Here is a 23,205-nt window from a genome sequence, read left to right as displayed (position 1 = left end):
CAATGTAAGCTAGTCACAAATCAATGGGTTTAATCCACAGATTTGGGAAGAATTTTCAGATTTTCAGTGCTCAAGGCACTGAAGGGGAAGTCTTGGTAACCCAAAGAGGAAATCTTGGAGTATATAGATGGGAAACCTAAGCTTGTGTTTACATCATAGGTGCTTTGTGCATTTACTAATTGGAAGTTGTTTTGCAAAGATACCAGCCAAGCAGATTTTAGTAGTGAAGCAAAATATTAGACAAGATAATACATTTTCTGCATATGTGCATACATATTAAAGCATTGTTGAGTTTAAGGGTAGATTTTAGGGATTATGTTGATAGTTTACTTCCCTTTTTTGCTTTGCATTTTATTGGTCCTTAATTTCATGTTTTAAATTACTATTATTTTATTATTTTATTTTAAGATTATATTATTTTATTTTATGATTATTAACAGCTGTTGTTTTAAAAGGCAAGCTAGAAATCTGTTGTTTTCTACAGCTTGTGTGAAGCTGTAGTCCATCAACAAGTGTTTCAGCAGAAAGAAAATAATCAGTAAATTACACAATGGTATGATGGTTTTTTTTATGGGTACAGAAGATGTAGCACACATCATATTACTACAGCTTTTCTTATAAAAGGGGATGCTGGATTTTGTAGTACAACATATCTGGTTGGCACTGAATTGAAAAAGATCTTTAAGAAAGGACAGCTTTGTATATAGGAAATTTAATCAACAAGCAAGTATGTTTGGGGGATGACTTCCATGGAAAACCATTTCACAGTAATCAAGAACCTTGCTCTAACGACACAGCCTTGCATGTGCTACTTTGTAACTAATGTTTGCCCATCCAGGGTCATTCCTTCTGCATGGACTAGATGGAAAATAATGGATGACATACTGTATATGGTAAAGATTAAATGCATTTATGATAGCACAGATTTTGGAAGACTAGAGTCCCTTTGCCATGTAGGAATTAGAGGGCTGGAGCAAAAATACTTAATCCTTGAAAAGTAGACGTAACTGCCCCCCCCCCCCCCATTTCTTTTGAGTTAATTCTGTAAGAACATGAGCTTCTGACTGGAAATAGTTTTTCAATATCACCTTTGGATTAGATAAACTAATCTCTCTCTCATTCAGAAGCCTATGTCTAATGTCGGAACAATAATGCCATTAACCTGACAGATCTATTCAAAAGCTCCTAAGATGATGCAGTATTATGAAAGCCTATAAAACTTTAGGTGAAATATTTATTATGATTACTGCTACTGTCTATACCACCATTATGCTCATACTGTATTATCTGCTCCATGTTACCTTTTACAGGTTTAACCATTATACTGTTTGGAAGTCTACATTTGTACTTTTTAAAATGCCTTTCAATTTTTATTTTCTAGTTCTCCAAAAATTCAGGACCTTCCAGAGTACATTTTGTCATTGCATTATTATTATTTCAATGGATTCAAAATGTTCACTTTCTCCAATAAAAGACGAGCTATTAAACCCACAACTTGTGGGTTCAGTGCACAATCTAGCAAATCATTTGTAGAAATGAGAGTTTGTGGGAAGGGTGTCATGCATTCTAGATCCTCCATCAGGGTTCCAGAATCAGTTGTCATCCCAGAGGTCTTCCCAGTAGGATGTAATTTTCCAAAATGCCTCTCACTTTCACTGACAAGGTCTTTATTGTCACATTCAGCTACTCCAATTGAATAAGTTTCCTGGGACTGTGGTAAAACCTGAAAAAGGCTCTGTCCAAAGGGGATTGTTGTCAGCTTTTCTGTTTCAATTATTGTTCTGCTAGAGTCACAGGGTTTAGATTTTATGCACTCAGATTCTGTATTGATCTGTACTTTCCTCCTCTTGTATGACTCTTGAAGAATTCCATCAGTACTGTCCATTTGAGGGAACTGGTGCTTAATTTCACTTGTCTTCTGATGTTCTAAATAGGAAGCCATGGCTTTGTTTAAATACTCAAGGTTGGTATTATGGGAGGTTATCTCAACCTGGCAAAAAGAAAGAAAGAAAATGGAGGTTACCTTAACCTGGGAAAAAAATTAAGAAAATAGAATTCAAGCTAATATCTACATGACTGTTAAAAATTTCTTGAAGCAGTTCCCCATCAGAAGCTAGTCTCATTATTTTTATTTGCTTTGTTCTTTGTCTTGTGAGGATTTAAATATATGCACATAGACACACAAATAGACATGGATACATACATATATATTGTTTATCTCTGCTCTTTTCTCAGCTTTAACTCTTTTATCTCACCATCCTTGAATTTGAAAAGCTGTAGTGGCTTAACATCCTTTCTATTTATTTTTTTTGGGGGGGGGCATCCTTGGTTTTTTCTTTGTAAACTTCACAGTTAAGCGCTGTTTCTATAGGGTTAAATCAAAATATTAGAAAATATTGTATCAGTTTTTGAGTTGCTCTAAACTCATCATCAAATTGAGCTGGAGAAAAAAAATGAGGGATTTGAAAAAAAATCTTTAGTTAAAATCACAGGTGTTAAACTCGCCATGTCATGTTTCCGTCATGTGATGTTTCGTAACGTTTTCCCCATTCACGAAGCTGGGTAGGCGTGGCCTGCACGTGATGCATGTGGCCTGCGGGCCACCAGTTTGACACCCCTGGGCTAGATGTTAAGACCATAAGGCCTTAAAAATAATTGTAATTTTTTTTCATTAAAATTTTAAAGTTACCTTTTAGAACAAGTCTCAAGCAGCCTGAAAAAAATTCTCAGTGCTAGACTCAAAAACATTGGAACAAGAAAAAATGGTTGACCTCTATTTCTGAAAATATATGACTGGATGCTCTCTAAATCTGCCTCTTGTCCTACAAGAAGGACTATATTTAGATTCACACAGTATTACTTTCATTTAAAATATGTTGTGCTACATCCCATGTCATGAGGTTAACTTCTTCCCATCCAATCAAGCATATATGAGGTCATGAGAGAGGAGAATCCAATCTGCTAGCTGAATTCAGCTGAACATACACTTTTATTTTGAAGAATGGAGTAGAGTAGAGTAGAGTAGAGTAGAGTAGAGTAGAGTAGAGTAGAGTAGAGTAGAGTAGAGTAGAGTAGAATAGAATAGAATTCTTTATTGGCCAAGTGTGATTGGACACACAGGGAATTATACCTTACATAACACTTATATCTCTACTTTTTTTAGATTATGAACTCAAATCAGTTCAGAAAATAAAGCAGTTTAAAAAAATAATCTTCATAGACTTTCAAATTAAACAACACAGAAAATAAAAGGTATCAAAACGTAAGAACTAGCATGCAAAAGCACTTGGAACCAACTGAAATGTAGTAGTCAGACTTCCAGAAATCCCTGTGCTTTAGGCAGACACCTGAAGGCACTATCTATTTCTGGAGCCCCTTTTTCCCATTTAAAACTCAGGAAGAGTAAGCGAAGTATTATACATTATTCTTTCCCCTAAAAGTGAATTTTCCATGTTATGGTTGAGGCATAAATCCTTTTACTCAACTATTACAGGCAGCTGGGGGAGCACTAAAGAACATGTTGGGCACTTCCCAAAAGTATTTCCATCCCCATTAACTGAGATGGAATGACAGCAGCACCCAAGGAAATACATACCCACAGCAAATTACACCAATGAAGGAAAATTGGGAGATAGCTAACCAACACCAACTCCATGTTCATGTTTGATTTTGCATGGAGTTGTCCATCAGAAGGTGTGGGTCGAAGTTCTCCTTGGCCAAGTGCTCCTTTCCCACAAAACCCTGCACCATCATAATAATATATGAACTTATTGAAGTGCATTCCCAAACATACAAACTACATTTCCCATTGGAGGAGGAGCTAGTGGTTGAATCTTATTATCAAATAACTAATATTTTGATGTGATTCGCAGTAATTCTTCTATATAATTTTAGATGAAAAGTTAAATCATAAGTTTAAAAATTAAACATAATAAAGTTATGTTTATAACTCTGACATCCTAAGTGCTGATTAATATTGATGAAATGTTTACTATTCTTTTATTTTCAATATTTTAAACTTTCTAAATAGTAGAATGTTCATAACTTTTAAATCGGATTATACAAACCTTGCTGAACTAAAATCATGCAATGTATCAATATTTATTACATTACTCCCAAAAATCTAATAACTCCAAAACATTTACTGTTTCAGATTGCCATATCCACCAATTGTGTATAGCGTACAAAAAGTGATAATAGCAAAATCCGTATCTCAGACAAAGATATGGTACTCAGTCTGCACCTATATCACATTTCTGGCTTGGTACCAAATCTAAGATCAAACGGAACAGCCATAGATATTCATGCTTAGTCACTCTGGAGATGCTAATCATTGCTGCATGCAACTGAGGCAGGGATCGCCAACATTACAATGATATCATTCAGGCAAAAATGCACAAAAACTTTAGAGGATAAAATGAAGAGAAAAACCTCTGTGGGGTTGAGCCAAGAATCTGTGTCACTGGGATTTTCTGCAGCCTTGATTGCACATATCATTGTTCGAGTTATTGCCTCTTCTATGCGGGCTTCATGATCTGCATCCTATGAAAAAAAGAAAGGAAAACATGGAATATTTTTAATATATGGAAAGGACTTTGATTAGCAGGAAAAGAAACATTTGAATATGCTGAGTCCAATGCATTTTGAACTGTGACTATTCCTTTGGCATTGGTCAAAGTGTTTTTCAATCTTGGCCTCTTTAAGATGTGTAGACTTCAACACCCAAAATTCCACAGCCAGTCTTGCTGGTTGAAGAATTCTGGGAGCTGAAGTCCACACATCTAAATGGGGCCAAGGTTGAGAAACACTGGTCTTAAATGGTAGAGTATGGAGGTAGAGAGGAGGTATGCTTCATTTTATAATCATATTATGAAGGATCTCTAATATTCTGAAGAATGAAAATTGATCTAGCTGTTCTAGAAGCTCTGGAATATATTACACAAATCACAGCACTCATGGTAAAAGGATCTGTGATTTCCCAAATAGGCAGACAGGGTAATTAACATCCCTTGTTATTTTATATAGGATAAAATAATGTGGAATCAGCTACCCCCAGAGGTCCAGACCTTACCCACTCTCATGGCCTTCAGGAAAGCTGTTGAAACCTGGCTGTTCCGGCAGGCCTGGGGCTGTTGACCTTATTGTCAAGGTCCAGCCCCGATTAGAATGTATGCGTGTTGTGAATTTTAAATTATTATTTTATTTTGCTTTTTCTTTTCTTTCTTTGTAAGCCACCCGGAGTCCTCCGGGATTGGGCGGCCTATAAATTAAATTAAATAAATAAATAAATAAATAAATAAATAAATAAATAAATAAATAAATAAATAAATAAATAAATAAATAAATAATAAATAATAATAAATAAATTTCATAATTTCATAAAATGCCCATAAAAGCTGCCTGATCAAACTATTATATAATTTTTCCTAATTGGCAGTTGTTCTATTGCGTTAGTGTCTTGTTAAATTGGGACTTATGAACCTTAATTTATACCAGAGGGATATCATCTAATATATAGAATCTTAATTTAGGAAGATCAAAAAGGCATGTCCCAAACTCTATCTCTCAAGAATTTAAGTTCTTAAACACATACATACACTCCGCTTCACACACAAATTACTAGAACACAAATGTCTTGCAAGCTATTACTAAATTATTCTAAATTCCAGAGAGCCTGCTGTCATCTGCCAGTATCACCAGCCCACTAATATATTATTGCAGTATTACAGACCAACAGAAGAGTGAAGAAGACAGCATTGGCTTTAATGAAGGATACCAGCACGCAGTGTTTTAAAGATGAAACAAGAATTCCATAATTGATTCTTACATGCTACAAGGTGTCATGTCTTTCTTGGGTGCCTTTAGGCAGTGAAATACAAAGACTAATTTAGGATTACATCAAGATGAGCTGTCTTGGAAAGCAAAGCCTTCATATTTAGCTGAATTGCTTGGAGCAAGGAACAGTTCCCGGGGCAACAAGGAACAAGTTCATTGCATGATGGTACTGGTGGCCCACAATCTGGAGGCAGAATGAAGAAGTGAGGCTTGTTTGCTTGAATTTACATATGAAAACAGGGATGTAGCAAAGAGATAGCAAGATGCAACCTTTGCTCTTGATAAGTAGCTTGCAACATTCCCACAGAAACTCTACCCCCCCTCAAAAAATCCTTCTTTCTCTCTTCCTATTTTCTCTGCCTTTCCTCCTATCATTTATTGCCATCATTGTGCAGACTTAATAGGCCATTTGAATTTCTGATGATGCCATGTCACATTTATATCAGATAACTCATATCTGCCTGAAAGAATGTAAAGTTATAATTTACAAATTAACAGAGCTTTCTGGTAAGCCAAATTCTGGCTAAGTTCCAACCAGACTTGAGCATCCTATATACGAGGTGATGCTTTATAACATGGGATAGGAGAAGCACTTGTACCTTTCTTTCCTACTACAAATACACTGTAAACACAGAAGTGATCTGTATGGGCAATGTAGTCTATGCAGATCATATATCAATCCCTCTCACCCCTGGATAGTAGCTCCAGTTAAAGCAGTACAAACCTCCCTTAAATTAGTGCAATATAATGCACTAAGTATTAATGCACTATAGTGCACCAAAAGCAGTTTGTTGTAGTGGTTAAGGCAACAGGCTAAAAACTAGGAGACCGAGTTTCCTTCCTTCCTTCCTTCCTTCCTTCCTTCCTTCCTTCCTTCCTTCTTTCTTTCCTTTCTTTCTTTTTCTCTTTCTTTCTTTCCTTTCCTTCTTTCCTTTCTCTCTCCCCCCTCTTCTTCCAAATTTCTTTTGAAATCTTGTCAAGAAAACTATAAGCATTTGACCAGCCAGTCAATACGAGCAACAGAAAAAGAAAAATGCTTTTCTTTTAAGTCTTTTCATTAATAAATTGGATAATCCTAGCTCTGGACAATCAGAAGAAACCCTTGCAGAATTTAGAATTGCATTACGTCTTAACAATTTTATTTCAAATGTTATTGCTGCTGAATAAATACTTGAGGAAGCTTTTCTTACTGCTCGTTTTTCTCATGGCCACAAGGTAAGTCATATAGTCAGGAGCATATATAACTGTTACAGAGCTGTAAGTTCAGAGTAAATGAACATTCCACAAAAATTGGTGCCATTCAGGGGTAACTTTCTCTTGCAGGCTTTTAATATAGTTTCCCACAGACTCTTTATCACAACACAGCTTCCTAAGTCTGAAACATTTAGCCTCACCTTTCAGCATCTGAAATAATGCATATTTAGAGCAGCTTATCTTAGCCATATGAAAATTGTCAGGCTTTCAGGGTACTGCAACTCTGAAAAGTTCATTCTGCCTGATGAAGCCCATGAATAATATTAATCACTTATCTTAAAATGCAAACTTTGGTGTGGTCTCAATGTGTCAGAAGCAAACTAAACCCTGCTCCTCTTATTGTAAAGCATGAGTAGAATAATTAATTGTATCAGTAGAGCGGTTGAAACTGGCATGACACTCACTTATCATATCAATATGATAGCAGCTGCTTATTGCCATAAGCCAGAGTACTGCTTGAGTGAATAATGGAAATGTTCTGGATATTACTTTTTAACATCTAAGTCATGCATTGTTTTTCCAAGATGGATAACCCTAGATTTAGAAAGGAATGTTGCCATCACCTCTGGGGATAATGGGATATAATCAGCTGTCACCATAAAGGGTCCTAGCATTCCTCAAGTTAAGCTATCTCCATGCTCAACTTATATTGCTTGTGAGGTTTTTAATTTGGAAAGAGCAGTTATGGCAAGCAAAATTGGAATGTATTGGACCTGCTTACTTCTTTGTTCTTAAATATATGGGCTATATTGAGAGGTGTGGGGAAATAATGCATAAGGCATCCTGCATGGGTGGTGGTGGGAGTTCTGGCCACCCAGTTATTGGTGTACCACAATTCCTAGCATCCCTCCCTACTGCTCAGACTGGCTGGAACTGCAGGGAGATCATTAGTTACCACTGGAGAACCATCAGCTTTCCACACTTTTATACCCAGTATTTCTTAGCATATCAACGCAGCCCCAACCTACAATTAGGAAATCATACTAATCTACTTTCTCAACAAAATATAAAGGTACCATCTTTATCTAATAACAGTGTTTCAAATTTCCTCCTCCATATCATCTGCAAATGATCTGTCTCCTGATCAAAGGATGTAGATTTATTGGCTCTGTGCTAAAAAAAGAACTGCTCTGAGATCTGTCAAACTTGTTGAAATACATTTGTATAGATTTTTAACTACACAAGAAAAGAGAGCCTGGAATGGATTTCTAATCCCATCAAGCTTCAATGAGACCTTCTTCCAATCTCCTCTCCACATATTTGATGTCAGAGGGATGAAGAGACCGTGTCTACGTCTGTTACAAATCATCCTTTCAGGTCTCATTTCTACCTACATCACTTTGATTTAAAATTTATGCAATCAAGATGTTGAATTATGTAGCATAATTTATGTATGTGGTATGTTACAGATTATAAGCGGATGGGCCTCTTGTGGGCCTCAATGATTCAATGCTAGGGAAACCAAAAGGAGTGGGAGGGGGATGGAAGAAAGTTATTTTAGTAACTGCTGTGCAATTATTGTACCTACATATGCATAATACTAATTGACAATAAGGTAGACAGATGTCATGGCCGAGAGTGTAGCTTGATAGTAGCACACATGCTTTCAATACTAAGAGATCCTCATTTAATTGCCAAGATCATTATGGAGAAAAACTCTAGCATGAAATTGTGGGAAAGTTGCCAATAAAACATCCTTTTTATTATCAATCTTTGTTACAAATTAACCCAATAAAATGTATGCTATCAGTAGATAGTTTGTGAATATGCAGGTTGTGATGCTCCATATGGTTTGCAGCTGGCAATTTTAACAGATAAAATGATTAAAATCATTAAAATGATTCAAATCTTAAAATCATTTTAAGAAATGGAGAGGGGGAAAAATTACCAGTTCAATCCAAGAATTAATGCTAACGGTGATGGGGTCAATGGATTCAACATAATGCCACCAGTGTCTAGGAACCAACAAGACCTGAAACAAAAAGAAATAAGAATTTTAAAGTTGTAAATTCTTTTCTTACAAACATGTATGTTGCACAAGAGCATTTACACTGTAAACAGAAATGGTTGAATATAATACTTTTAATACTAGCATAAAACTTTTATCATTGATCTCCCCTTGCACTTGATACATCCAAGGAATTATGACTTTTATGGATAATATATTCTGCAATATCTCCAACCCACTCTTCCAGTCAAATGAATAATCTGGTACCTTATAAAAAGTGAAAGAAATAAAATATGCCCTATTAAAATCACAGAGTTTAGTTAGCAATCATGAAATCAAAGAACTATATGAAATACAAATTGAAGAAATGAAATTGTAGAACTATCTGTCAAATTAAAATGAACAAATCAATAGGACTGGATAGTATAAGCTGAGAGTTCAGAGACTATTGCTATAAATGACAGGTAGTTCTCAACTTACAACCAGTTGCTAGAGTCCATTCAAAGTTACGACTACCTGAAAAAGAGGATTTATGATAACAGATCCAAAGTTGGAACAGTTGGGCTGCTCCATATTCATCATTCAACTTTGGGTACTTGACAATGTGGCCACATTTATGCCATTTGCAGCATCCCACAATCACATGACTTTTACATTACCAACAGCAAACAATTGGTCACTTAACAACCAATATGTTCATTCAACAAGTGCTACGAACAATTATAATAAAATTGGGTCAGAATGGCTCCATTACGTTTGCATGTTTTGATGACTGCTTATAGTTGCCGGCTTAATAGAAGACCATTGTTAAAAGCCATAGGTTTTCATAAAAAATAGACAGATTTAAACACATAAATTGGGAAATTTGATATCAGTCTTTAATGAGAAGCAGGGACACTTTTCTTCTACACTGACCATTTAGCCGCCAATGGGAAGTCTGTAACCAAGGTGTGATGTCGGTAAGCCCTCTTCCATTCTTTTCTTCTGGCAAAGACTGTTCAGAATTGTGGAACTTCAGGCTGAAAGCAACTTGGTAATTTTGAATTTGGCAGTTTTTGAAATTGAAGCCAGAAGCACTCTATCAGCAGCCTTAGTGCTGAATAGGTTATCAGGCAATGGTGGGATTCAAATAATTTAACAACCGGTTCTCTGCCCTAATGATTTTTTTCAACAACCAGTTCACCAAACTGCTCAGAAAGTTAACAAGCAGTTCTCCTGAAGTGGTGCGAATTGGCTGAATCCCACCACTGGTTATCAGGCAAAGAAAGGTGTTTTAAGGTCTCAGTTTTTCACTTGTTCTTGCTATTTTTATAACCGCCCAATCTCCAGCCAAAAGCAAGAGTTAGAATTTTCTTCTAAATTCATTGGATTTCGAAAGGTAGAGACAAAATTTAGTCAAATAATCTTTCAAGAATTTTTCTAATATAGCTGTCACTTCAAGCTGCAAAGAGTGCATTGACCACAACCAGTGGTGGGTTTCAAAAATTGTTGGAACCTACTCTGTGGGTATGGCCTCCTTTGTGGGAGTGGCTTGCCACCCATGTGACCGGATGGGAGTGGCTTGCCGCCCATGTGACCGGATATGAAATTATGAATTAGTACTTAGGTCGGTCCAAGTAGCTATTCAGAAACTCTGGCATTGAAGCATGCAAGTCTTAAAGCTGTCAAGTTACAAGATCCTTGCCAGTGGTGGGTTTCAAAATTTTTTGGAACCTCTTCTGTAGGTGTGGCCTGCTTTCCGGGTCCACTGGTGGAACCTCTTCTAACCGGTTTGGTAGATTTGACAAACCGGTTCTACCGAATAGGGGCGAACTGGTAGGAACCCACCTCTGATCCCAACACTACATTTTCTCCTCTACAAATACTTCTGTAGAAGACACATACAAGACAGTTAAGACATTCACCCAAATAGTTAGACATGAAAATCCACAAAGTTTTTTACAGAAAATGTCATCAGTGATATGCCAGACTTCTGCCACATCCAGCCAATGTAACTATTGAAATATATATTTACTTAGAAATTTGGCATATGATTTCATGCACTATTCCACTATGAAAAGAGGATACCACATTGGGGAAAGCTTATTTATCCAGAGTCCCTTTCAATGCAATTATCCTATAATTTATCATGAATCCTGTCTAAACATTCATTTACCCACATATCACCCATAATGTGTAGGGTGGTCACATGAGAGTGACATAAATATACTGTTAATTTATGATAAGGATGCCATCAATTATTTAGGAGCAGATGTTCCTTTTCCAAGACAAGTACAAAGCATTCCTGTAAATAATTTGTTTTAAAACAGTAGGAGAAACATTAGAAAAAAATATCTGGGAACTTCAACAAAATGCTGCAGACTAGGGTGTAATTTCTCAGGAAGTCAACTACTAATTCCAATTCAATCTTCTAACTTCTTATTTCATAATGTAAGTAGTTCGTTCACTGCAAACTTTGGGAAACAATCAAATGAGATATACTGTATATCTTCCAAAAACATCTGCTAATCAGCTGGAGGACTGGCCGAGCAAGAACTTATTATACAGTTTGCAAAAGTCAATAAATAGTAAAACTAATATGTTTTTGAATCCAGCAAAAGGCCAAGCAATAGATGTCCCTTCAGTTAGTCCTTGATTTATGACCACAGTGGAACCTAGAATTTCAGTTGTTAAGTCATTGCAGTCAAGAGTTAAGGCACCAAGTGACTGGATTTGACTTTATGACCATTTTTATGACAATTGTAAAGTGAATTTCCACTGGTTAAGCAAATCACATGGTTGTTAAGTGAATCACAAATCCATAAGTGCGAGCTGGTTGCCAAACGCTTAAAATGTGATCATGTGACCAGGGGGGCATGGCAGTTGTAATTTCAAAGATGGGTTGTAAGTAACTTTTTTGGGAGTCTGTCATAACTTTGGTTAAGTGATGGGTCGTAAATCAAGAACTACCTTTATACAGTTTCATGCTGAACTGTTTAAGAATTGTGAAAGCAAGTGGAGTATCATAAATTAAAAACTAAGATATCATAAAATGTACATAGAAGTATAATATCAGAACTTACATTGGGAAGGAATACAAAGTCATCCAAGGTGACATAGAGAACATTGTTGGAGGAACAGAATGCAAATTTGGTAACTAATAATCACCAGGGCACCTAAATGTATTTTGATTCATTTAGATATTCAGATAAGAAGTGGACTGAAACCTCAGCAGAAACACAGAGTCCACTTGGCCTGCCAAATTCCAATCTATACTCTAGTCTGGGGAGCACAGATTAGATCAGTTCAAAATATCAGAAGAGTCACACTATATCAGAACAATTTATTCTGCCATCCTGTTTCACATTATGGTCATAAGCTAGGAATGAAAATATGATCTCTTGCCTGTTTATCTTTCCCGGAAAGTGGTATTTGAAGGGACAAACTGCCCTTTCTCACAGATCACACTAGGCTTCTGTTATTAAGTAAGACATATTTAAAAGATTGATTGTGCGCATTCCAATGTCACTTCATCCAGGTGGCTCACAGAAATATAAATAGTAAAACAATGTGTTTAAAATAACATCTAAAATAAGACTTAAAAAGTCAAACTAATCATATTTTTTTTAAAAAACAGATGCTACAAGATAGTAATTCTCAATTAAGTTGAACTTTCTGCTTCAAAAACTACAGAAAAGAAAGTCTTGGCTTTGTTAAATTTCCCATTGGAATTGGGCAAGTAAAACAAACATAAAAACACCGTTAGAAAGAAGGAAGCCATCTTAATCTGGGGGTTGGGAAGTTGACATGGAGCAAGGGAACTGTTACTAAGAAGAACTGCCTCTGGCTTCCCAGTGTTTCTGGAGGAAATAAGGATCCAATCCACAATTGACTGGACTCACACAATACACCAAGCCATAAGCCAATGTGTACAAACCACAAAGCTTTGATTCAAGTAACACAGTAAGTCAGATTCAACCAACCACGCTCTGGCTTAGGAAAGTCTGCAGACCCACATGTCCCTAATTGGGCAGAGAAATCTATACTTACGTAGGCCTTTTTATTCTTTCTCTCCTCCATGCATTTATTTATGATATAGATCTATGATTTGCCATGAGAGAAGCGTTCAGCAATATGCGTGGATGTGTGCATGACTTCAAAGATAGTCATGGCTCCTTTTAGGATTATGATATTACCACCTAAATTAGCTTTTCTTAGTCTGGCTAGTGTGATCAAACCTGTAACAGTAGAAAATAGGAAAGAACACTACAATAGTGTATTGGATATTACAATGTACCCCTGAAGCTTAAAAAAGCCAATTGTTGAATAAACGTTATAGCCACTGAATCGACAATTACGCAACTGCACATAACAAAAACTGTTTAAGTAAACCAAGTTCATGTCCCTTCAAGCCTTGAATTCAGCTCCCACAATCCGCCATAAAATGGTTGCTCAAACTCATATCTCTTCTCGTGCTTTCTCACTGGAGAAGTAAGTTGTTACACCATATAAAATCTGCCCACAGCTTTTCCATGTTTATTCAGGGGGGTGGGTGTGATTTGTTTTTTTTTTCCTGAGGTGAAAAAGTCACCTCGGAGCTGTGAATGTAATCTCAGCATGAATAAGATGGAGATTACAGCCCCCTTTAATGTCCTATCAAATCACTTCTCCATACTCGATGACAGCTTTTGATCTACACTTTACATTTGTGCTCCACAAATGGAAAAAGAAGAGTTCTGCATGTGTGAAAATGAGGCCACTCTGCTGGTAGCTGTCTATATCTCTTGCTGCTGCTTCTGGGGGCCTGCGGTTTTCCTCAATACTCTTTTTGGAGGCAGTCAGGTAGCTAGCCAAGGCCAATTTACTCTCTCTCTCTCTTTCTGTCACACACACACACACACACACACACACTCAGAGGCTCACAAAGACATCTTTCAAATTGCTCTCCTGTCATTTTGAAAAAGCAATTATAAACCCACAGACTCAAATTATCATCTGCAGGTGCAAGAGTGATGCAGAAAGAACCCTATTAGAACTTGGCTGTCGGTGGGAATCACACAGATGCTTTAAAGATCATGTCAAAGATTGAAATATGGGGCAGGATTTAGGCAGCCACCTCATAATTTTACCCCATTTAGCCTTCATAACTGACTAGATAAATCTTCTAAAATGGATGAAACTATTTTATATTGGCTTCTGTTGATCCAAAAATAAGACTAAGGTTGCATTTATATATCTATATCTATATCTACACCTACACACACACACACACACACACACACACACACACACACACACACACACAGGTCATGTTGTATTTGGGTTTTTTCCTGTGTAAGATTGAGATTGTCTTGGCAACGTTTCAGCAAGGTCTCACCCGCCATCTTCTTTAAGACACTTTAAGCCGAAAACACCAGCCTGAGGATGGCGAGTGAGACCTCACCGAAACGCTGCCAAGACAATCTCAATCTTACACAGGAAAAGACCCGAATACAACAAGACCAGCATAACTACACCTGTGAAAATCTATGAAAAGAAATATTTTATACACACACACACACACACACACACACACACACACACACACACACACACACAAACAAAGATTCCTCAGTGCCACCAAGATCAGGATAAGTAGTGAAATGAGGCACAGTGGCCAGAAGATGGCATTAGGCACATTAAGTTTCTTTTAATAACCACATCTAGTGCCCAACTACTGCTGTGTTGAATCTCAAAATACACCTTTATTTCAGTTTTCCAGTCCCGCATTGTTGTGATATTTTAGTCCATCGCATTACAGTTCACGGCCAAAAATGAATAGACAATAGTGAAAGATTACCAAGTAATGTAGTGCTGATAGAAAACTTTTAAGTAACTGTATTTGCTGACATAATATTTTGGATTTCTTTTCAATAGCACCTACTAAAAGAATGACTTCCTTTATTTCTGAAATATTTTATCATCTTGGTTCATAACATCTCTTTCAACACTAGACAGCCCTGACCTAATCTTTTTGCATGTTTAATTGTATTCAATCATGCATTTCTGAAATGACATCCTTAGAGAATTTTAACATTCTTTGGTCTTCAGCTTTTCTTCTTTGTCATAGAATTTTAGGAGCCCTGTTATAAGTCTTCTATTCTGAGCAACATTTGACTTTTAATTAGTTTACGTTTAATTAAAAATTGGGATACTCCAGCTTCAATTACCATTTGCAATCACGAAATAGACAGTCTGCATAGAATTTCCAATCGTAATGCAAGGCAATATCTTGCTATCATTAGGAAAGAACAGATACATAAGAAAAAGCAACAAAATAAAATGTGAAGAACAAAAGAGAACAATCAGAAGTCAGTTTGTTCCAGTTTTGGGATCTTCCAGTAAGGTATTTATTGGTGTATGCAAAACATTTCAAATCTAAACTGCTTCAAATTTTAAACACCCTGCTTTGAGTGTGAAGTAATAGTTGTGAGCTTGAGACAGGCCATTAGAAGCGTATTGGAAGTATTCTAAATTTGGAACAGCTGTGTTTCAAAAGCACAATGCTGTTTCAAGTTTAACACACTAGAAGAATATACAAAACAACCCATTTTGCAATTGACATAGCTGTTTCACACTCAAAAGAAAGGATTTCAAGCTGAAAAATGGGGTGCTTGCAAATTTGAAATGGTTTAATGTGGAATGTTTTGCATATCATAGCCATTTTTTATGCCATACAGAATGTAATATAATGCAATGACAAGTGTTTGGAAGGACATCAATGCAATTCTATACATGACTACGCTGGAGTACATCCAAGAAAATACCAAAAGTGAATAGAGGTGGGTACATATAGCAGGGATAAGAACTTTCTTTCGTGTGAGGGTCATATTGCCCCAAAGGACACGTTCCAGGGACTGAATGACATCAGAGACTAAAGGGCTACAACCCAAATCTAAGAAAAGTAGCTCATTATGTAATGAAAGCTATACTTAGAACAAAGGAGTGAATAATTAATTTGGAAGGCATCATGCTGATGGGGCTGAGATCCTCGAATTCTGGCAAATAGAAAAATCCTTCACAGGGCCACTGCTCATTTATTGTAGTCCTCTTGTCGGTAAAGTATGATTAATCAACTTTCACACGACTTTGTTAAAACCACTTTGAAATCTTCCTTTCGAATGCTAATGCATGCTGTAAATAGAAGTGAGATAGCTGCTGGGCAAGTGTTTCCATTATGGAACTATCCATCATGATGAAAATGTAAAAGTTTTTGGCTGGTTCTGCATAACCATTTTTGAAATCCAAACTGGGCAAATGACTACTCTCAAAACAGAGGTAGCTTCTACTTCATCCTCAGAAACTAAAGAACCTTCAAAGTTGCTTGCATACCAAGAAATATACCCCAGATCTTCTTTCCTTTCTTTTATAAAGTACCATTTTCACTTGGAAGAGATGAAATGATATAAATTGGACATTTGTACTAGCCCACACTCCACCCCTCTCACCATAACATCTATAACTGTAACACACAAATACATACACTTTTATTTATTTTTTATAAATAACTGACAGTGGCAAACACAACTGATACTCCTTCCTCCTCCTATTTTCCTCATAACAACTCTGTGAGGAAAATTGGGCTGAGAGTGAGAAAGTGGCCCAAAGTCACACAGCTACTTTCATGCCTAAGACAGGACTAGAACTTGCTGCCTCCTGGTGTCTAGCCTGGTGCGTTAAACACTATACCAAACTGAGTCTCGATCAGGAATGAAATTCAGCCATTTCTGGAGAACTGGTAGCGGAAATTTTGAGTAGATACCACCTCTGGCTGCCCCTTGAGTGGGGAGGAAATGGAGATTTTGCAGTATCCTTCACCTGCCATTCCCACCAAGCAACAGCCACAGAACCGGTAATAAAACAATTTGAATTTCACCACTGCTCTCAACATATAAAAATGTAACAAACAAATACATTAAATTAGATGTTCCAGCTCATTCACATTCAGTTCATTCGTTCAATTTCATATTTAATGAAAGAAACAGCAAGGGCAGAGAAACTACCTGGCCAGGATTAAGTGTAACCACGTGGGCTCGTGCTTTTTTGAATAGCGGATATTGCCTCAGACTTGGATTAATCACATTGACTTTGCTGAATATACTAGATTCTTCATAGGGAATTCTGGTAGGATAAAGTAGCCTGGAGTCTTCAGGTGGGTACAGATGCCACCTTTTCCTGGAAAAAGATAATGGAAACTTGCATCATAAAGTTCTATACCCGTGATGGCGAACCTATGGCATGTGTGCTGGAAGTGGCATGCAGAGTCATTTTTCCGGGTATGCCAGCTGTTGTCTGTTGCTCTTCCAGGATTGGGTGCACATGTGCGCTGGCCAGCTGGTCTTCACACGCGAGGGAGTGCCGGAAACCGAAAGGTGTGCCTGGGAGCTGCTCTTCCAGTTTCTGGCGCTCCCGCATAGACACACACACACTCCTGTTTCAGCATTCGGTGCTGAAAAGGTTTGCCAACACAGTTCTATACGAACGATACAAGTGTAAATAGGTAAATTCTGCCTAAATTCACACATCATTATAAGCCATAGATTGCATATCTGTTAACATTCCCAGGAAAATGAGACACAAGTAGATGAGCTAATTCTACTGTATTTTAAGGCTACATTAACAGAATCTTGCAAGTGTGAAAGTACAAACCTCCAAACATCACTTTTAATTGATCCACTGGATCGGATCCTTCCTAATTTCTTTCTCTGACCCTTAATACCAAAGGCACCTTAGGCTTCTATACTGCCCCACAGACATTTAACAGCACTATCTGGTTGGTTTACAATGTACAAGCATTATTTGCATATTGCCCCCAATAATATGGATCCTCATTTTACTGACCTCAGAAGGATGAAGGCTGAGTCAACCTTGAGCCCCATCAGAATCAAACCCTAGGCTGTGAGCAGAGTTTGCCTATTCTACTGCCCTTTAATCACTGCGCTAGGGGGCAATTCCCTCTCTTGTCTGATTGTTTTCTAGAGAGCATCTCTTCCCCTCTTTCCCCAAGATCATCCACATGTTCCATTATAATATTTGTTTTTTTTGTGACAAAAATCACAAGAGGTGTGTTCATATAGCATGCTACAGCAAACTAAACACACTACTACTTAGCATAAAGCGAACAGCCTTTTTGGTTAAAATTTGAACCCAGATCTAGAAAAAGTACATATCACATAAGTACTATAAATCCATTTTTTTAATAACCTGTTCTCTCTAGATGTGTTGTCTAGCTACTCCCCCTAGCATGACAAATGATCATGGTGACTTAAATCCAACATTTCTGAAGGACTCTAAAGTGAGGAAGTCTGCAGAAAACAGCTATGGACATTGTAGAGTGTTTCAGTTCCGATTATAAATTTGGACTGGATGTTTTTGGAGAATATTGCAAAGAAAAACAATACAACAAATTTCAGTCAGTTGTTATTGAATTTTTATTCTGATAAATCAGCTTTGTATAGAATAGAATACTACTCTTCAGACTGGTAACATTCTCTGTGTATTGTTACTTATTCTGCAATTTATGCCACATAAATAGTTAGGTCTTATTATTTTTCTATTTATGTATCAATCCCAGCTTGAATACCTTTAACACATTACAAAGTATTGTATAATCATTTGCATTTCCTGTAATTTGGAATGGGACAAAAGATCTATCCATTTTTCCTGAGGATTGTTATGCAAGAAACAGGGACCATATTTCAGCTAAAAGAGACAAGATGTCCAAAATTGTAATTGTCAGATAAGTATTTCCTGTAAATGATCAAGATGCCTAGCCCCATTCCTCAAATTGTTAAGAGTTTAATGGGCTATTTGAAAAGAAGAGAAGCTTTACTTCTATTCTGATGGACAAGCACATGCAGTTTCTCTTTGGGCATGATCGGATAGCAGGATCCTATAGGCTGTAGAGTCCACGTGTTTTTGCATTTACTATCCTTACCTTTAGCACCCTTAGTTAAAAGCTTCAGATTGCAAAACTGTAAAAGAGTTCTGTCTGATAGACCTTGAAGAATATCACTTATCAGAATTAGGCTCAAGAGACCATCTAACTTTGTAAAGATCAATTTCCTATATTCCGCTCCATGTTTAGATGAAAACAAGTTCCTTTACATCTAGTGAGACTTCAGTCGAGGTATACCTATTCAAGTAAAACATCCAACTGTTTTTGAAGACCTTGGGATACTGGCTACAATCCTATCTTCAAGCTGAAATGCTAAAGCAGAAAAGGATTGTATAGACAAGGAAGTTTGGGATGTAGTCCTTCTCTGTGCTTTCCAGTATAAAGACACTTTGTTTTGGTATTTTGGTATTCTATATGCACTGAATAGCTTAGATTTCTGAAAACAAGCCTTTGTATTCCTCCAGTTGCTCCCTGTGATTAACTGTTCTCTTATGTAGTCTAGGTCAAAAGTGCTTTCTTTCAACTCCAAGCCCAACTATCTACAGATAACCCAAGCCCTGTTTTACACAAGTGTAAAGTAAAAGTAAAAGGGCTGTAAGAATCTCTCCTATATTTATAGTCCTCTATTCAACATTGCCTTGTCTGCAAATATTTCCTCTCTATATTATATTAAAGTTACTCTTTTGATTTACTTTGCTCAATAAATCCTTTCAGCTTTCTCCTCATTGTGGATTCACTGCATTCACACTCACAAACCTTCTGCCCACGTTTTAATGTGGCAAAACACAAGTTTTCTAAATGGTTTGTGGGTATGTATGCCATAATGCTGCATTTTCAGTTTGCAAGCCAGAGCAAAACAAGCACATAAACGAGTTTTATAAATCATAACACAGAGAGCAAATTTATAAGAGAAGACACAAGGGAGGGATGTTCCCAAATATTTATTAAAGCCAAAAGGTTTTGTGGAATGGGTAGTTAAATGGTAAACAACATCCAACACATTAAAAGTAAAGTTGTGCACTTTGAAAGAAATCTCAACTTCACAGATCATTGGCAGAGTCTCAATTGGCAATGAAGTAAGAAAGAAATCTTAGTAGAAATTTCAATTGAAAGAAAGTCTGTGCACACCAATAAAGAAAAAGGACAATTTCCAAATGATTTGGAATGTAATTTCTAATATTACTATGGAATGCTGCATTACATTTCTAGTCAACCTTTAAAAAAAAATCAAAGTGGAAAATGCTCAGAAAAAGGAAAATCTGAATAACCTAAAATGAGAATGTCTGCCCTAAAAATAAAATAATACAAGGATACAATCTTCCATATTCCTGTTGGTCAACGGAAATTATCCAAATTATTCAGTGCTACATATTGCCAATATCCATATCAATCTTCACAATTCTTCTTGGGGCAACAGTCCCGTCTCCTCCAAAGTGACATGATTGGGACTAAAACTGAATGTAATTTAAAATAAATGTTTGAAATAGGATTGCTACCTATGTGTTTAATATGTTTCTCTTTTTTGGCTTATAAATGGCAAGTCAGCAGCAAAATTTGGTGGGTTTCTCAGCCATGCTGGAGCCTGAGGTTATGTAACCCCTGAGAAAAAGGAAAGCCAAGGAAAAGGAATGATCACAATGAAAAAATAAAGTTCATTAGATTGTATAATGAGGACTCGGACTGTTTCGGAGCAATATGCAAATAATGCTTTTACATTGTAAACCGGCCAGAGAGTGCTGTAAAGTGGTACGGGGTAGTACATACAGCTAAACACTATTCCTATGGTGCCCCACTTTTAAATGCTCAACTCTGCTTGTCATTGGCTGGCACAGCCTATCTGCATAGCCTGTCTTAACTTTCAATGCATGAAACCCCTGTGAATGGATTCAGTGTGGCCGAATCAGAAGGGAACTAGAAAAACGCAGCAGCATTATTCCCAGCATCAGTACATTTTTAAAGAATAAGTTGTATACTAGAAAGGAATACATAGTATATATTTGTGTGTGTGGAGAAGAGAGAGAGGGAGGGAGGGAGGGAGAGGGAGGGAGGGAAGGGGAGGGTGGGAGAGAGAGAGAGAAAGAGAAAGAACATACCTATACATAAGCATACTGTAACTACTTGTCTCAAAAGTAGTAAGATTTTTATATGGACATTAATGTAATGATTTAATTACTGTATTTTTCGGATATAAGTCACACCAGAGCATAAGACACAACAAGGTTTTGAAGAGGCTTTTTTTTTTAAAAAAAGTAGGTAGGTAGATAGAGGGAGAGAGAGGGAGAGAAAGAGAGAGAAATACAGTAGGTAGGTAGGGAGAGAGAGTAGGTAGGTAGGTAGGTAGGTATGTAGATAAAGGGAGAGAGAGAAAGGGAGAGAGAAATAGAGAGAGAGAGAAATACAGTAGGTAGAGAGAGTAGGTAGGTAGATAAAGGGGGGAAGAGAAATAGAGATAGATAAATACAGTAGATAGGGAGAGAGTGAGAGTATAGGTAGGTAGAGAGATAGAGAAATAGAAAGAGATAAGAGAGAGAAAAATACAGTAGATAGGGAGAGAGAGTAGGTAGGTAGATAAAGCGGGGAGAGAAATAGAGATAGATAAATACAGTAGATAGGGAGAGAGTGAGAGTATAGGTAGGTAGAGAGATAGAGAAATAGAAAGAGAGAGAGAGAGAGAAATACAGTAGATAGGGAGAGAGAGAGTAGGTAGGTAGATAGAGGGAGAGAGAGAAATGCAATAGGTAGGTAAGGAGAGAGAAAGAGTAGGTAGGTAGGTAGGTAGATGTTTCCAAGTGTATTTATCCATGCGCTGGAGAAGGAAATCACTGACAATCTGCAGCACCTAAGACTTTGTTTCTGCTGGCCCAGCATTTGATCAATGTAATTCTCATCAATCAGTTAAAGAGCTTTGCAAAGGGAAAAAAGTTTTTGCACTCTCCAAACCTCCCAAAAACGGCATGTTTTTCGCAAAATCAGGGCAATTTTTTCAAAAAAAAGAGAGGCATGAATAGCCTTGGGGAGGGGCTGCGGAGTGCTTCGGGGGGGGGGGCAAAAACGAGCAAAAACAGCCTGTTTTCCATGAAAACAAGCATGATTTTTGTCAAAAAAATTCCATGCATAGCTTTATGGAGGCTTAGAGTGCTGCTGGGGGATGGGGGGGGGGGGGACAAAAAAAGCCCGTTTATTGCTCATTTCTGCCCTCCCCAGCCCCCAGGAGTTCTCTGAAACCCTCCATAAAGGGTATGCACAGCCATTTTGGTGAATCTTATACTCTGAAAAATACGGTAACACTGATACCAATTTTCTCATTTAAAAATATTTTTCTTTCTTAATAATGAACCTAGGCACTTTGTACCATGAAAAAGCTCTGCACATCAGAGCAGTTTAAAAGTAAAAACAAAACAAAAGATCAGGAATCCCTCTATCAGAGTGGTAAAGAGAACAAGTGTCTATTCCTTCTTACCTGCCTTGCACCTGCAACACCAAGTTGCAACCATAGGAATCCAAATGACAGGGTGTGTTTGCTTCAGTGGAGCCAATCCACAAAGTGCTCTCCTTTCCATTTCTTCCAGGAAATCCAAAATCAGACCATCTAATGTCCTGTTGTAAAGGTAATATAATAAAACCTTGATTTTACAAAATCACATTTAGCAGACTTCAGCTACAATGGACAAAAGTTTGGCTTGGACATCATCTAATGCATATTCTATAGCAATCAAGACAATGGATATAGTTAACATCATTAGAGCTGTGGTGGCATAGTGGTTAGAATGCAGTACTGCAGGCTACTTCTGCTGACTGCTGGCTGCCAGCAGTTCAGTAGTTCATTTCTCACTGACTCAGAGGTCGATAAAATGAGGACCCAGATTGTTCGGGGCAATATGCTGATTCTGTAAACTGCTTAGAGAGGGCTGTAAAGCACTGTGAAGCAGTATATAAGTCTATGCGCAATTACTATGGTGGTACTTGCGTTGTAACATTACATGTTTGACAGTTCTAATATTGTTCTCGGGCACGTGTGTGGGTGGGTATCATGGATAATAGATGTAGCACAATTTAAATTTCATCCCTTTTGTACATATGTGATATTAAAATCTATATAAAAGTGGTGGGATTTGGATCATGATGTAACATATGTTATCTTCCTGTTTTTAATCTCTCCCTCCTTAGGTACTGTTGAATGTGAGTGGCTGAGGATACCTATAGTCAAGGTTCAGTCAGAAAAGTTCTTTGAAGATAGTTAAGAACCCTCCAG

General features: G+C 37.2%; 1 protein-coding gene across 1 annotated transcript in view; it reads right to left on the bottom strand.

The window, feature by feature from the left end:
* Positions 1 to 683: 683 nt before the first annotated feature.
* The window catches only part of HSPBAP1 (HSPB1 associated protein 1), a 97,747-nt gene continuing 75,225 nt past the window's right edge, over positions 684 to 23,205 (bottom strand). The window contains exons 4-8 of the mRNA XM_087711829.1: positions 22,414 to 22,550; positions 17,059 to 17,230; positions 8,978 to 9,061; positions 4,432 to 4,542; positions 684 to 1,990 (exon numbers count right to left, since the gene is read on the bottom strand). Coding sequence (XP_087567955.1) covers positions 1,433 to 1,990; positions 4,432 to 4,542; positions 8,978 to 9,061; positions 17,059 to 17,230; positions 22,414 to 22,550 — 1,062 coding nt within the window. The 3' untranslated portion in view covers positions 684 to 1,432. The remainder of the gene's footprint in view (positions 1,991 to 4,431; positions 4,543 to 8,977; positions 9,062 to 17,058; positions 17,231 to 22,413; positions 22,551 to 23,205) is intronic.

The sequence above is a fragment of the Thamnophis sirtalis genome, unplaced genomic scaffold (assembly GCF_051295495.1).
Source record: "Thamnophis sirtalis isolate CommonGarterSnake01/CBP01778 unplaced genomic scaffold, rThaSir2_p1.2 scaffold_1, whole genome shotgun sequence".
In the NCBI taxonomy this organism is placed as follows: Eukaryota; Metazoa; Chordata; class Lepidosauria; order Squamata; family Natricidae; genus Thamnophis; species Thamnophis sirtalis.
This window is presented reverse-complemented; position numbering and strand designations above follow the sequence as displayed.